Source organism: Aphelocoma coerulescens, chromosome 14 (assembly GCF_041296385.1).
Source record: "Aphelocoma coerulescens isolate FSJ_1873_10779 chromosome 14, UR_Acoe_1.0, whole genome shotgun sequence".
Lineage (NCBI taxonomy): Eukaryota > Metazoa > Chordata > Aves > Passeriformes > Corvidae > Aphelocoma > Aphelocoma coerulescens.
In genome coordinates this window covers 2,910,139-2,924,967 of record NC_091028.1, presented here as the reverse complement: position 1 = coordinate 2,924,967, position 14,829 = coordinate 2,910,139, and the positions used below count along the sequence as shown (strand labels likewise).

Here is a 14,829-nt window from a genome sequence, read left to right as displayed (position 1 = left end):
CTCAAGTTTGAAGTCGTTTCTCACTGCCCAGGCTGTGACAGTGCTGTGCTCTCCTCCTCCCTCCCACAGCTGGACTGAGGGCTGAGCCACGAGAGCCAAGGGAGCCCTTGCTAGGCTGAGTCCTGGATTTAATTACAATTTAGGCTGCTTTAAAGACAGGGTGTTTAGCATCATGATAATGAAAATACAATGTGAAACTTAGGCAAGAATTTTCTGGTCTTAAAATAATCCCTTTTCCTGAAATTCTGGGATTGTGCCCAGCATTGTAGTCCAGTCTCCTCCCTGAAGATATCTTGGTGGTATTCTGTGATTGTCATTTGGGATGACATTTCTGCACAGGAAGGTCTGCACTGTTTCTGTGCCTAACGAGTGGTCAGAGGGAGCAGTCCTCACTCGGATTTGAAGAGGAAGATGATTTTCACCTCCCTGCCAAGGGGAACTGTACAGAGTGTGCGCCTCAGGTTGTGGAGACTGGGGTGGCCCAGAAGTGTATTTTAGGTATTTACTAAAAAGCAAATACATAATATACATGCAAAACATCCCTACTGGTCTGGAGGAGAGGGCAGGGAAAGGCAGTGGTCATGTACCCCATCCAGCTATTCCTGGTTCCCAGGGTAACCAGGAGACTCTGAGGGGTCTTGAGATCACTGGTCAGGTTGACAGCCCAGAGCTGCAGAAGCCAAACCCCTGCACAGCCACTCACAGACAAAACCACTTTGCCAACTCTTGACTATACAGACTGAAAACAACAATTTTCCTTCTCCTTAAGGAACCCATAAACCACCAATTATAGAGCAGGACTGCAATAAAACCTTATGTATCTACCTATAAATATTTCTAAGATTACAGCGATAATTTTTATAAATGTACAAAACAAGGCAAAACCAATGTACTACACGGAAAACAACAAATTGAAAAATACTAAAATGAAGTAAGAATTCACCTGTAAAGTGAGTGAACAGAAATTTTCTCCAAATACACTTGGACAGTAGAAAGCAGCACTTCTGGAAAGTGGTGGTTGAGCTGTTCCCAGCTGAACAAGTTAATGGCCACCAAACTCAGCCCACCTGAAAGAGCTGCCTGGGCACTTTAAACTGCCTGAAAAACTTCTGCCCCACCCAAACCAGAGTGCAGAAACTTCTAAAGGGGAAAATGCATTTCTGATGCAAGAGAGAAGACAGAGCAACAGTTAACCCAGTTCAGAATGAAATTTCTACCAGTTCAACCCTCTCCCAGTACAAGCTCCTAACTCTGAATTTCTAGATTTTCTAAAAACTATTCAAATTGCAAAAACCAAACACCTCTGCTAAGAAATGCTATCTTTAAAAGCATTTCATAGATGACTTCTCTCTACTCCACATGCCAGCTTTGATGTAAATACACTTGCACACATTTATATGCCCAGTGAGGTACAAACTCTCCTTCAGTGACTAAAGCATTACTTCGGTATTTTTTACTTCAACCCTGCAAAGTCAAAATAAGAGTGCAAACTGCAATCTCTTGTTTCTTTTGAAACAGCAGAAGAATTGCTTCCAGCTCGTAATTACAAAAGCATTTTGACTGACACATTCCTGACAGATGTGCAGAACTCCAGGAGAGGATGCCCATTTGCACACACCACCCTTATCCTGCTGTTGTGCCAGGGAAGCACAGGGAGCACGGGGCTGAGGAGGACAGAGTGAACTTGCTCCCACAGTACAGACAAACAAACAGCTCATTAACAGGTCCCTCACCTGAGTTAATGACAGGTTACACGGGGTATCTGTAGATCACACAGCACACCCAGGAGAGCAGGAGCTGCGCTGAACAAAGTGCTCTTTGCTCCCCCTGTGTGTGTGAGTAACCCTGGGGAACCACACGGGCACTGCTCACTGAGGAGTCACCCCAGCAGTGTCCTCAAAGCCCAGAACACCCCAGTGCTGGGTGTGACTGGGTACAAATGGGGAATGAGGAGTTGCTGTTAAAAAACAGGGACCTGCAGCCAAGCCCACTGAGGGCACAGGAGAGGCTGAGGGGCAGGACAAGGGTTCGGGTATGGGGTTGGCCCCTCTGAGCACAGCCCTGCCAAGTGCCTCCTCTTCTGCAGAGACAAACCAGTGCCCCTTCCCTTCACCAGCAGTGCCTGCTCCCACTCTGGGGAAACACTGGACTCCTGTTACGTGTCAGACACAGAAAACATGAACTATCTCAATGTTAACCCATGAAACTTTAAAAAAAATAACTTTGGACAGACACAATGTGCCTTTAGCAATTTCTCTTCTTTCTTTCTTTGAGGGCAGCACTGCTCTTTATATCTCTGATACTTGATGTCAGTTTTAGCCCCAGAACTGTGTACTTTTATCTTGGAATTTAAAGGAGCAGTTTTTTGGGTGGGTTTGTTTTTGGGACAGATAAAAATTTTCTGTTTGAATTCTGATGGTCCTGAGGAGAGAAGACATACAGTGGCATGTGGCATCCCAAGGAACAGTAGGAGGGGCAGGGATGGGGTGCAGATTCCATTTCCCTAAGTAATCTCTATCAGCCACAATTCTGCTGCAATTCCTGTAGCCGGAGTTCCCCCTGCACAAGATGTGCCGCGAGCCTTGGCTGCACTAACTCTGTTCTTCAAGTGTTACAGCCCGCCCAAGCGAGTTCCCAGGATGCTGTCAAACAAAATGTTCCTGAGCCAGGCACCAGTGCAGCTCTCCCTGCTATTTCCAGACTTTGCTACACTTTCTTTACCTGATGGAGATGACGAGGGACAGCACTTCCAGCAGGATGGCGATGACGAACACCACAACGGCCGCAGGTGGCGGAGGGGACGCGACCATTCCGTGTTTCAGGAAACACGTGATGGAGAGGATGAGGAAGACTGTGGTGGACAGGAACACGTCCAGGAGTGAGCTGAAGGTAGCACTGGCAAATGTCTTCACTGGAGCATTCTTTATAACCTGTGTGGAATACAGGGATTGAGGCAAGGGATGAAAAGGAATAAATGCTATTTTGCCAAATTCAACTGGATGATGAACAGCAGCTCCTGACAAATAAAGGAATGAAGAAGTTTTGGCCACTTCATTAATCCAGCATTAAGGACTGGCTGGAAACAACATGCAGAAGAGGTGGTTTGATGGCTGTCACTGCTCCCTGAGAAGACTGTGTTGAAAAGAAGTATTGGTGGCACAGCCCCCAGGCCTGGGGTGATTTTTACACTCTATTATGATGCAGAAATAAAACAACATGAAAATTGACTATTCTGTGCAAAGAAACATAAACATAACAAGTAGAAGATAAGTTATGGGATATTTTCTTCAATGATTTTAGTTTAAAATAATGATAGATTTTACTATAACCTTTTTAGCACTGATGGTTAAGAAAATCCTCCTAACACAACTCCACAGACACAGCTCTTGTGGCAGAATTCACATCTCCCTTTCATACCAGATTAACAGGTATGTAATCCAAATTGATCAGAACCCAGGACATCAAGTTCTGCTCTTCCATAACCCCTGACCACACATTCCCATCCCATCCTGGCCCAGCCCACTGCTTGTGCAGCTGTGCTTTGTGCTACTGGGGCCAGTCCTGCTGAAAACCAGATCATGAGCTCCACATCCTGGCTTATAAAGGTGAGCCCACTCCTAGGAGCGTTTGTATCTGCCCAAGAGACCACAGAAAGCAAGTTCCAAAGAGAAACAGAAACGATGTTATCAATGTCACCATGAAGGCACCCAGTTGGAGTGCTCTGGTTTAATTTGGAAGTTTCTTTTGCTCCTCAGAACATTTCCTGCACTCAGCAATACTGGGAAACAAACTTGTTCCTCATTTGTACCTCTCGGCAAAATCCAGCCAGCATCACTTCAGTGCCAAAATTACCTTTTAAGCTGAAGGGGTGGCAGAATCCTGCTCATCCACACATAAAGTGCCATCAGTTGAATTAAGGGAAGCAGCACTGTATCCCCAAGTGACAGAGTTAAAGATGCTCTAACAGTGCTAAGTGGTGCCTTCACTTCCAAATGAGAACAGATTAAGGCTCTTGGGAAGCAGAGCTGATTCCAGAGAGGGATCACAACCTGAGCATGCAGCTGGCACTGTATAATCAGAGGTGAATTCAGGGGTGCTGGAAGTCACTTTCAGCAGCATTGACTGTCAGGCCATTAGAGAATCTTCTCCAAAAGAAGATTTCATTGTTGTTTTGAACCAGGACTCTGCTAATATTAAAGCTTTAACACGTTTTTGCCCCAGTGCCGCAGAGTTACTATTAGAGAGTGAAAATTCCCACTTTCAGGGGAGGTTTATGTAGTAATTTTCAAATTATTAGCTTGCCACTAACAAAATGCACAGGCCACATTGCTGCTCTTTCTAGGAATGTCCTACATAGCCACATTAATGGGTCCATCTGTGTATGCTTTATTATCTCTGCTTTGTTTCTCTTTCCAATCTTTCCACTGGAAACTACTTGATTTACTATTTTCTGTACAGTTTGCAAATTTTGCAGGCTGTATCCCACAGGAAGTTTCTCCCCATTGTTGCTACAGGAACTTTATGCAGAGAGATACCACTAAACTATAGTGCTGCAGGATGAGCATGGAGCTCCTGACCAAAGTGAACAGACTGAACTGCAACACAACTGGGCTTTCCTTCAGTAAAATAAAATAAATTAAATTAGGTCTCACCTGGAAATATTGGAAAACAAGCAAACAGAGGTTATTGCTAAGGAGAATGTGACAACACTGCCCAAAACTGAAAGCAACAAGCAGCAGAAGCAGAAATCCTGCTGCCCTCAGATGCAGGACGTACTGGGAAGAAAAGAAACCCACACTTAATTAATCCTGATGTAATTGTGCAGATGGATCACCCAAATCAACAGCTTAGTGCTGCTGGAAGGGAAGGGCCCATTCCCCTTCCTGCTGCCGGACGCTTATCTCCTGCTGGCTCTGGCACTTGCCAACCTCTCCAGAGCTGCTGCTGGTTCACACAGCACAAAACAGCCCGAGATGGAAAGAGAAAGAGCCCCAAACAGAAAAACAAACCATGAATATTTCATGCTAGGCCAGTAAATGAACTGCTCACAGCAGGGAAGGCTGAGAAGCACCAGAGCCATTAGAAGGAGCAGGGAGGAGCAAGGAGGGCAGAGCAATTGCCTTTTCTTGGCAGCAAGTTTTCAGCTACTGGTGGAAATGCAGCCTCAGTTCTAACTGACACCTAATGTCACTCTAGGTAAATTTCAACTATCTTGCTAGTTCCTATCAGCCAGGCAGGGAAATCCAGTGCTGTGGAAAGCCTGTGATATTATTAGCCCCCCCAGGGAATTAAGGAGATTTTAGACTCAGTGCAGAATCCTGAAGAAAACACAGAGTTCCTTACAACTTACTGCTCCTTACAACTCCACAGTGTTTTGAGCTGCCTCTATCTGAATGCAGCACACTTATGGAATCAGGACATTTGAGTTCAGCACAGGTTTGGATTCCACAGGGATAACCATGAGACTGTAACTAAACAAGGATTAAATTCCAAGTTACCATTCTCACAGTCAGAATATTTGATGAGAAGACAAGCAGCAAGTGGTCCTTCACTTTGTTAAGTGACAGTCCTTACCATCTCAGCATGGTTCTCTGGCCACCCCAAAGACTTAAAACATTAACCTGAACATGGAGAAAAGGTAGGAGAGAAGTAACTAGCGCACCTCAGATTTCCAGCCCAAACACTGGACTAACTCAGGGTATGGCAAAAGATGCTCTAAGGGCTGGAGCCCTTCTGCTCTCATGCCAGGCTTGGAGAGCTGGGGGTGTTCAGCTGGAGAAGAGAAGGCTCTGGGGACACCTCAGAGCCCCTTCCAGGGCCTAAAGGGGCTCCAGGAGAGCTGGAGAGGGACTGGGGACAAGAGCCTGGAGGGACAGGACAAGGGAATGGCTTCCCACTGCCACAGAACGGCAGGGTTAGATGGGATATTGGGAAGGAATTGTTCCCTGGGAGGGTGGGCAGGCCCTGGCACAGGGTGCCCAGAGCAGCTGTGGCTGCCCCTGGATCCCTGGCAGTGTCCAAGGCCAGGTTGGACGGGGTTTGGAGCAGCCTGGGACAGTGGAAGGTGTCCCTGCCCATGGCAGGGGGTGGAATGGGATGGGCTTTAAGGTCCTTTGCAACCCAAACCATTCCATAGTTCTATAATAAACTGAAAGAAGACTGTTTTCAGGGGCAGCAGTACTGAGTAGTAAATCACATTTGACATTTCATGACCCCTGTAATGAAACAACTGCAACAAAATGTGTTAAAAAACCCAGCAACAGACAGTGGCTTAGACAGATTACAGACAGAAACCAATGCCAGTAGAAACACACCTCTTCCTGGTAGCTCGTCCTGTAGGCCATCTCCAAATCCTGATCCAAGAAGTTGAGGCTCAGCTTGTTAATAGGTGGTTTAAAGAAGTAATCTTTCATGAGGCTGAAGAGAGAAGACAAAATCAACATCAGTTTGTTCAGCTGTACCTCCTTCAGCCCCCCAGTCTGTGGCTGCTGTTTCTAGGGATGCTGGCACTTGGCTTTGAAGTTCCTGTGGTTTTTTCCCTCTCTTCATCACCAAAGTATCCTCTTACCCACATCACTTGCTCAAAGGAAATACTCCACAAAAAACCCAAACTTTTATACTTCCAGGAAGAGTCTAACAAGTCCTTCCAGACATTTATCAGCTCTAACTGATGAGTACAGATAATTGTAACATAAGCCAGCAAATAGTAAAGGTTAATTCCTGCTACAGACACACAACCCCTAGAGACATGTGGCTATGGGATATTTGTGTCTTGGGTGGAATTCTATGGCTCATAGCAAGCCAAGGATGACAAAGGTGACAAATTGTTATGGGGGGGAAAAAAAAACATTGCCCATTTTAGAAAACAGCAGTTTCTTGTTATTTCAGACACTAAAATAACTCAGTAACTCAACTGGGAACATTCCCTTAATGATCCAGGCTGCAGAGAAGAGATGGAGAGCTGAGATTTACTTCTGAAACAGGAGATTTGGAATGACCAGCATCACCAACAAAGGCAGTGACAACTAATGACACCAGCTCACCAGGGCTAAGGAACCCAGAGGCAGCATCTACCAGAAGGTGCTCATGCCCTCCTTCACCTTCGTCTTTTCCTCAGAAGGTGAAAAAACCCCACAACAACATAAAGGAGGCTTCAATCATCAAAAAGTTGGTTTTATTTCCCATTTTGTGGAAGAAAAATAAAAAGCTTTTTGAGTTTTGCATTAGCTGTACGAGGTTTATGAATGAAGTTTCCTGATGACAGCTATAGCACTTGATCTGCAAACCTTTTCTCCCCTGAGCAGGTGCCAGGGAGCTGAAGGGACTCGAGAGCACCGAGTGCTTCGTGCCCAGGGTCGCAGAGCAAGGTCACACCTGCTTGTGGCACTTGTGGCTGGGACAGCCTGTCCTCCCCCTGCTCTGTGCAGCTTCCAAACACACCCCTGCCTGTGAACCTCCTCTCATTTTCAAGCAACTGATTCCATGTGTTATTTACAGGGAATTGTTTCTAAAATCCCTCCGAATCTAAAATGGGGGGGCTGCTTTCCCAGTGCTACTCTCACCCTGAGAACTGCAGAGCCACAGTCAAGAGGGGGCAATTTCCAAGCTGGTGACTCTGAGCAAAAACCAGAGACGCACACAAGGTCAAATTCCAAGCAGATGAAGAAGCTGAAAGAAAGATCCTCCAGAGCTTGCCTGTGCCTGAATTATTTTTTAAGGAGGTTTGGTTTCAGGGTTATTTTCTGTTTATTTTTATGGAATTCTTGGGTAAGAGGTTTGCCTGGAAGTACAAGCTCCCCAGCACAAGACGGCACGTGGGAAGCTTTTTTTTTTAAAATTGAGATGCAAGACCAGCCAAACACACACCCCTAGATTGATGCTAGAGAAGACAAAAGAGTCTAAGCAATAATATGGCAGATACTTGGTAACCTTCAAACATTCTGGCCTTGGCCAACACATTAAAAATATCAGGATACTCTGAAGGAATGACAGGATACATTCATTTGAGTCACCCCTCTCTCTTTCCTTCTTCCTTGTCTTCATTCCTCATCTTTCTTAGACATTTCTAAGAGCATCTTATAATAAAAATTTTAAAAGCCTTTGGGTTTTTTAAAAAAGTATTGTTGAATCCCCTTTCTTCCTGCAAGGAAGCTCAACGGAGGTGGTGATGGTGATGTTGTGCTGCTTAAGGATGTAGGAGGAACAGTCCAGCTGCACAGTGCAGCACGAAACAGAAGGCGGAACACGATGGAACCAGGGTGAAGGCAGCTTTCCTGGGGCCTTCTCAGCTCCCTGTCAACTCATTCTGTCTCCAAAAGGAAGATCCCACTTGATGAAACAGTCAAGTACATAATCTGCTTTGCAGGAGGACTCTGCCTCCCAGCACAGGGTGCTCCCCGGATCAAGTAAGACTGGGAAGTGGGAAACGAAAGAAACAAAGAAATTTAAAAATAATAAAGAAGTATTTAAACAGGAAACTGCCCCAAGGAGGGGATGAAGGGCTGCACAGAACCCAGTTCTGGAGGAGCTTTGTACATCCCTGAGATTCTGTTCTGGAAGTCTGAAGAGATCATTGCGAGTACTGTCCTGATCAGCACACGAGTACTCGCTTCTTGTACTTCAGAAGGTTTATAACCTAAGGAATATCTAACTGGTATTTATTGGTACCTAATACCTAATTTGATTGGAAATAAAAATCCCCAAACCAAGAATCCTTTGAGGATATCCCCAGTGAAATTAGTTCAAACCTTCTATACTCTTACACTACAGTTTTCTTTTAAAGAACACAGTAACGGGCAGGTTACAATGAACAAAGCAGAGGATTTTTACACAAGTAAAGCCAGACTTGAAGCAGAAAGTATTCACTGTTTGTCAAATATAGAGAATCAAGTTGTAAGAACTGGTAACTTTCATAAAAGGATTCTTTTATAATGTACTAATACAAACATGGCACACTAACACTGTCTTTATTAATATTATTTTTAAAAGAACATTGGAATTGTGCCGAGGTATCAGCTCCAAGGTGAAATCTTGGCATGCAAAAATCTCTCACCCACACAGCTGAGCTCAATATCCCCAGTGTCCAGCATTTCCTCCCAGCTAGCCCCAGGCAGCTTCCTAATGCAGTGTACAGGCTCCTGAATCCCCCCAGGATATGTTTAACCCTTCCCAGCTCTGCAGGAAGCCTGTGGGATTAATTTATGCACTTTATCACATATCTGGGTTAAGTATTTTCTGTTAACAGGAATTTATCCCCAAGTGCCCTGCAGTGAAAATCACTGCTCAGTGCTCAGGGAAGACCACTTGGCTTTGCAACAGCATCAAACCAACACAGCAAAACTCACTGAAAATGGGGATTCCTGTAAAATGACCACAAGGAAGTTTGGTCCCCTCCCTGAGACACCTCAAATTCCCCATTCAAAGATCCTCATAGATACTGGATTCATCAAGACCAACAGTTATGTTTTACGGAAGAGGACCAAGAATATTTTTTAAATGCCTTATTCCATATCATTTCTCATTGAGAAATGTTGAAAAAAATCAGTGTAAACTGGTAGGCTTAAAGCAGTTTGTATAGATCTAATTAATCAGAAGATTATTTTTGGAAAGTTATGTTTACATGAACTGAACTCAGCAGAGAAGTTTCCCTGGCAACAAGAAATGGCCCACTTAATATGGTAATGATGATATTTAATTGAGACCAAAAAAAAGGCAGGCTTTGACTGATCTCAAATCATGGCACTCCTTCTTCCAAAACAGAAAAAATTACCCATTTTGGGAGTGGAGGAGGAAAGCACCAGGAACACAAGCACTTGAGCTAGGTATCTTCAGCAGACCAACTGCATAAATTAAGCTACTTCTATAACTTAAAAGTTTGCAGAGTGCTGGTTACATTTTAAACAAAATTCCTACTTGTTCTGGCTGACTTCTGCCAACATTTGGACATTCCCAATCCATCTATTTTCTAATATTTGGAAATATCAGCTAAACCTCAATTCTCAGCCACTTATGACAGATCACACACAGAGAAAATCAATAAAGAATCCTAAATTTTGACTCAAGTTGGCAACAGGAGAAAGGTAAACTGAGAAAGTCTAGGTAAGAGACTGCAGAGGGATCCCTGTCCCTCCCTCTCACCTCTCCCTGCCTAAGTCATGTTTCCATAAAGGTGATGGTGTGCCTGTTCCAAAGAGCTGAGTCCATAGGAGCACACAGTTTCAAGGATATTTAGATAAAATACCCTCAATCTGAGTGGAAGCAGTGAAACAAAAATAAAAATAGCCATAAATAATAACAAACTCAAGCTGTCTGTTTAGCTGCTCCAGTCAAGTCACTGCCATAATGGAGATACGGTTGTGTGTTGATAAAAATGCCACACTACTAAATTTTGAAGAATATTTCCTCTGCCCAAATAAGCTTTTTTGTTTGAAACAGACAGAGAAACTCATTTTTCAATATCTAAGCAGGTAGTAGGTCCATGAGAACTCACCCCTATTGATCCTGCTCCCAAGCCCAGTAGGATTTCATGATTAGTCACATGCTACCAGACCTTTTCCTTTTATTACAAAAAATGGGAATTTTGTGGTTCAGATTTTATGTTACACCTTAAATTGCAGAGGAAGGTACACACTATATGCATTAAGAGGATTTTTGATTGGAAAAATGGAGTTTTACTTCATGACAAGTGATTTAAAGAGCAATTTCCCTTTTGAAGACCCAACTGCAGGAGGGCTGTTCACCATGGAAGCAATGAAAAAAAAGGTTTTATATATTTTAAACAGAAAGTTTCTGGCTTCAAGTTTCTACTGTAGTTTAAGCAGAAGAAAGATGAAGATCAGAAAACTTAGAACATGTTATATATTGACAACAATTACTGAAATCTGACAAAAAGCACACAAATACTAAAGATACGGGACCCCAGAACTGCCTTCTCATCTTTACAGGACTTCACACTGCACTGCTCCATTTTCCTTACCTGTCTTCTTTAATCACATCCACAAAGTGAGCATCTGTCTTTTCTCTGATGTTTTTGAACCTCAGAGGGAGCAGAGCTGATTGATCCAGGCTCACTCCGCCCCAGCGCCCTTTCTCCTGCAGCATTTCATACAGCGAGGTCTGGCTGTTGCTGAGCTTCTCCTCCTGGGGAGGACTCAAAAGTCCATTCTGTGTCTTTGGACTGTGTCCTCCTGAAGCCTGAACAACAGAGAGCAAAACACACCCAGGGAATGTCAGTGGTTAGGAACACACAGAAGAGAAGGAGAAAAACTGAAAGAAGCTCTTCCCTCAACACCCTGAGCTCTGCCCCGACCACAGCAAAGATCAAACTCCCCCTGCCTTGAATCCATCCTGTGGATTTATCTCCCACATCTCCCATGTGCCTATTTGGGTGCCACCTTTTTGCTTTTCATGGACCAGCTTTCCAAGGAGAAGAAAACAAGGCACATTTTCACACACTCAGTGACAACCAACCCCAATCCCAAATTTCATTCACTCATCTTACGGTTAAGATTCTTCTAAAAAGCTTTCTAAATACACATTTAATCTGTGCTGACTCTCCCTAGGTCATGAGACAACTCACTCTGCCAGCCCTTGCTGATCCTTCCCCTGACCACTATGGGCCTGCTGCTTCCCCAGAGGTTCCCCCTCTCTCCCACCTGTGGGAACAGCCCTTTTGTACATCTCCTCCAACAAAAACTCCTGCAAATTAAAACTTCTTAAACAAATTAAAATTAAGTACTTCTTTTTTATGATTTTCTTTTGCCTTTGTATTAGTTAAGACAGCTTTAATTCTAACAACAGCTTGCAACACAGCTTAGGTACATGGTATCATCAATGCTGCTGTCATTGGAGAACACAAATTACTTTTAAACAAAGATCGTTCTATTTTCGTGGAGGCTGAAGTTCCTTCTTTCACATTTTGTTTGACCTAGACCAATACATACTGAAGCAATTCCAAAAGAATTAGACAGCTAAGTTTGGTTAGAATGAAAATGAACTGCAGTTAGTCAGGATCATTTTCAAATGCAAACACAGAGCAAACTTGGCATATCTGAGTGTTCATCTCCCCCCTCCGTATCTTATCACTTATCATGTAGCATTTATCCTCATCCTGAAGCCCACTCACGACAGAAGTTTCTCCATTCCTGCCTGTACAGAAGTGACAAGCTCCTCCAGAAGACTATTCTTGGATGTCACCACAGTGACCATAAATAAATACCATAAATATCATCACCACCCCAACCACGTGCTGAAATATGTTACTGACATTGTAAAATCAACTTAGTTGAAGTTAAAAAATATCTGCTTTCTGGCTGCCCATGCAAAATCAATTCAGTTTCCTGGTGTCATTGGTCCTGTGAAGCAAAGGAGGCCCATGAACACAGACAGGAGAAGGGAAAGGTTCAGACACAGCCAGGGAAGATACAAGACTAAGGGGGCAGCAGGAGAACCCTGAACAGGGAAGAGTCAGGAAGCACTTGGACTTGGCTCCTGTCACAGCCAAGACCTCCAGAGCCAAAGCCATAACAAGGTGTGTTGGAATGGTTCCCTGGAGCTACAGGAAAAGCAGAAGGGAGGTGGGTTGTGCTTCCCCTTCCTCCCTCCCTCCCGGGGGGATGTGGGATCCCCACCCTGTGGGCTGCCCCGACGGAGGCGTGAGCCCGGGAGCCAGGAGATGGAAGGATTCCCAGTCTGGACCCTTCTAGCCCTCACAACAGTTGTTTTGGCAGCTTGCAGGTGCTCCCAGCACAGCGACAGCAGCTGAGGAAGGAATAGGAAATGGGGTGGTTTCCTTGGTGTGCTGCCAGTGCTTTGCTGCAGACCATAATCACCAGAAGGGAAAAGGGATTGCAGCCACATATCCCAGCAAGACCCCTGGGACAGAGAGGTGCTGCTGGGACAGAGGGACACTCCTGTAAGGCAGAGGCACAAGAACTCACATAAAAGGTCACCAGGTTCTTTTCTAAGGGAAAACACTGAGCAGCTCCTGAGCAAGTCCTCCTCCACCCCTACCAGGTTATCCAGCCTGCCCAGAGCATATACCCTGCAGAGGCAGGGCAAACCCCTCTGGTTTTGAGGTGAGGAGGACTAACAAAGGGAAACCAAAAAAACTGGCCAACCAGCTGTTAGTTAAGGGCTTCATTGTTTGGTGGGTTGTTTTTTTTTAAGTTATGCTAAAGATTGCATTTGCTCAGAGCATTTCCCAGAACATCCTGAGGCCTAAAGAAAAATGAAAGTCGTAGTTATATTTTTTTTTCCCTAGGAAACAATCTTTCTCCTCTTCCTCATCACTCCTGCCACTTGTACTTGAAAAGCAGTAACCAAGAACCCACAATTTTTGCTATCATAAGCTCAAATTAAAGATTTGGACTCCTATGCACTGTTTGCTTTCCCTGCTGTTCCTCAAGATCATCTGAAAAATGCAGTGAAAATTTCTCTCTTTCAAAGAAGGTCAGCATGGACTTTCTCTTTAGCTCCTTGGCAAAGGCTCAAATCCCCAAGAAAATTCTTCCCTTCAGTCAGCTCAAGGTTTCTCTGTGCTGTCTCCACTCTGTTAATCTTAACAGGCAGGGATTAGAGTATGAAACTGTTTGTGTAGGAGAAAATCCCTATTCATTAAATGTTGTTAGCTCCAACGTTACTGGGGCTTCTGATGGCAACAGGCTGTAGGGTTTCCCTGAGAACTGGGAGGCTTGGTGTGGAGTTTCCTCTCATCAAGAGACAAGGAAGCTCCAGAGGCTGTTGGGAGCCACGCAGGTCCAAGGGTATGATTAAACATTATTAACATTCCCTAAAGATGGGACATGAGTGCAGCATGTGGTGTGGGAAGGGAACAGAAATGGGTAGAGGCAGCTTATGGCTCTTCTTCCCAAGACAGCTGAGGCTGCAAGGAAGTCTTGGGAATCAAATGCCACAGCAACTTTGTGTGTGTGTCTGTTCTTAGAGCTTTCAGTTAAACAGGCATCCCAGACTTACTGATAGCCACGAAAGAGTTCCCATTTTTGGCTGAGCAATAACTGAACCAAACCCAGGAAGGACGTGCTTGGTGATTTGGTCTCCACTGGAATCCCTCCAGTGGAATTACAGACCTCTTCCTCAGCTCTCTATACAAATCTCCTCCAAGTAAGGTCAGATGACTTGCTGATTCACACACATGAAGCCAATGCAGCTACAGTAGGAAGCAACTTAAACCAGGCAGCTGGTACCTAAGGACAATCCCTTTGCAGTCAGTTCTTTGAGATCCCTGCATGTGGGCAGAGGCCACCTGGGGAAGAAGCATCTCCTGCCTACCATCTTGGCAGCCCAGGCAGACCTCCCACATGTTCTCTGTCTTAGAGATCTCAAGCTGGTTTGAGACAAGTCCCTGCTGGCACCTCCCTCAGGGCTCAAGGGATCATGATTTTATTCTTTTCTTAGGCTTCTTCCTGGAACTCTGGCACAAGACTGCTGTGTAACACACCCCTACAGCCCAGTAAGGCAGGCCCTGCTTCTGAGCTTACAATTTAAGCATGAGACAACAGGTCAAGTACAGACAGAGAGGGACAAACACAGATTAATGCAGTGGCTCAGCAGTGACAAAAGTGCTGGCAAGCTTTAAAATCAGCTTTATAGGCGAGAAGAGCTGTAAGACAGACGTGAAGAACAGGATCACTGTCTCAGAGCATGTCTATGAAGCGATTCTTCCCAAGGATGGAAGACATTTTATTTATTTGAATATATAACAACCAGGTAATGAGCACTGGTTCCCAGTCTGCATTTAGCTTAACATTCAGGGAGGAGTGAGAGGTGACAGGCAGAGCAGAGAGGCTGTGAAGGCCACGAACAAGATGA

General features: G+C 44.7%; 1 protein-coding gene across 2 annotated transcripts in view; it reads right to left on the bottom strand.

Moving 5' to 3' along the window:
• ADCY9 (adenylate cyclase 9) overlaps positions 1-14,829 on the bottom strand; it is a 92,212-nt gene that overhangs the window by 25,479 nt on the left and 51,904 nt on the right. For both annotated transcript variants that reach the window (XM_069030199.1, XM_069030200.1), the window contains 3 exons: positions 10,976-11,193; positions 6,315-6,417; positions 2,722-2,930 (listed from right to left, as the gene is read on the bottom strand). In XM_069030199.1, coding sequence (XP_068886300.1) covers positions 2,722-2,930; positions 6,315-6,417; positions 10,976-11,193 — 530 coding nt within the window. The remainder of the gene's footprint in view (positions 1-2,721; positions 2,931-6,314; positions 6,418-10,975; positions 11,194-14,829) is intronic.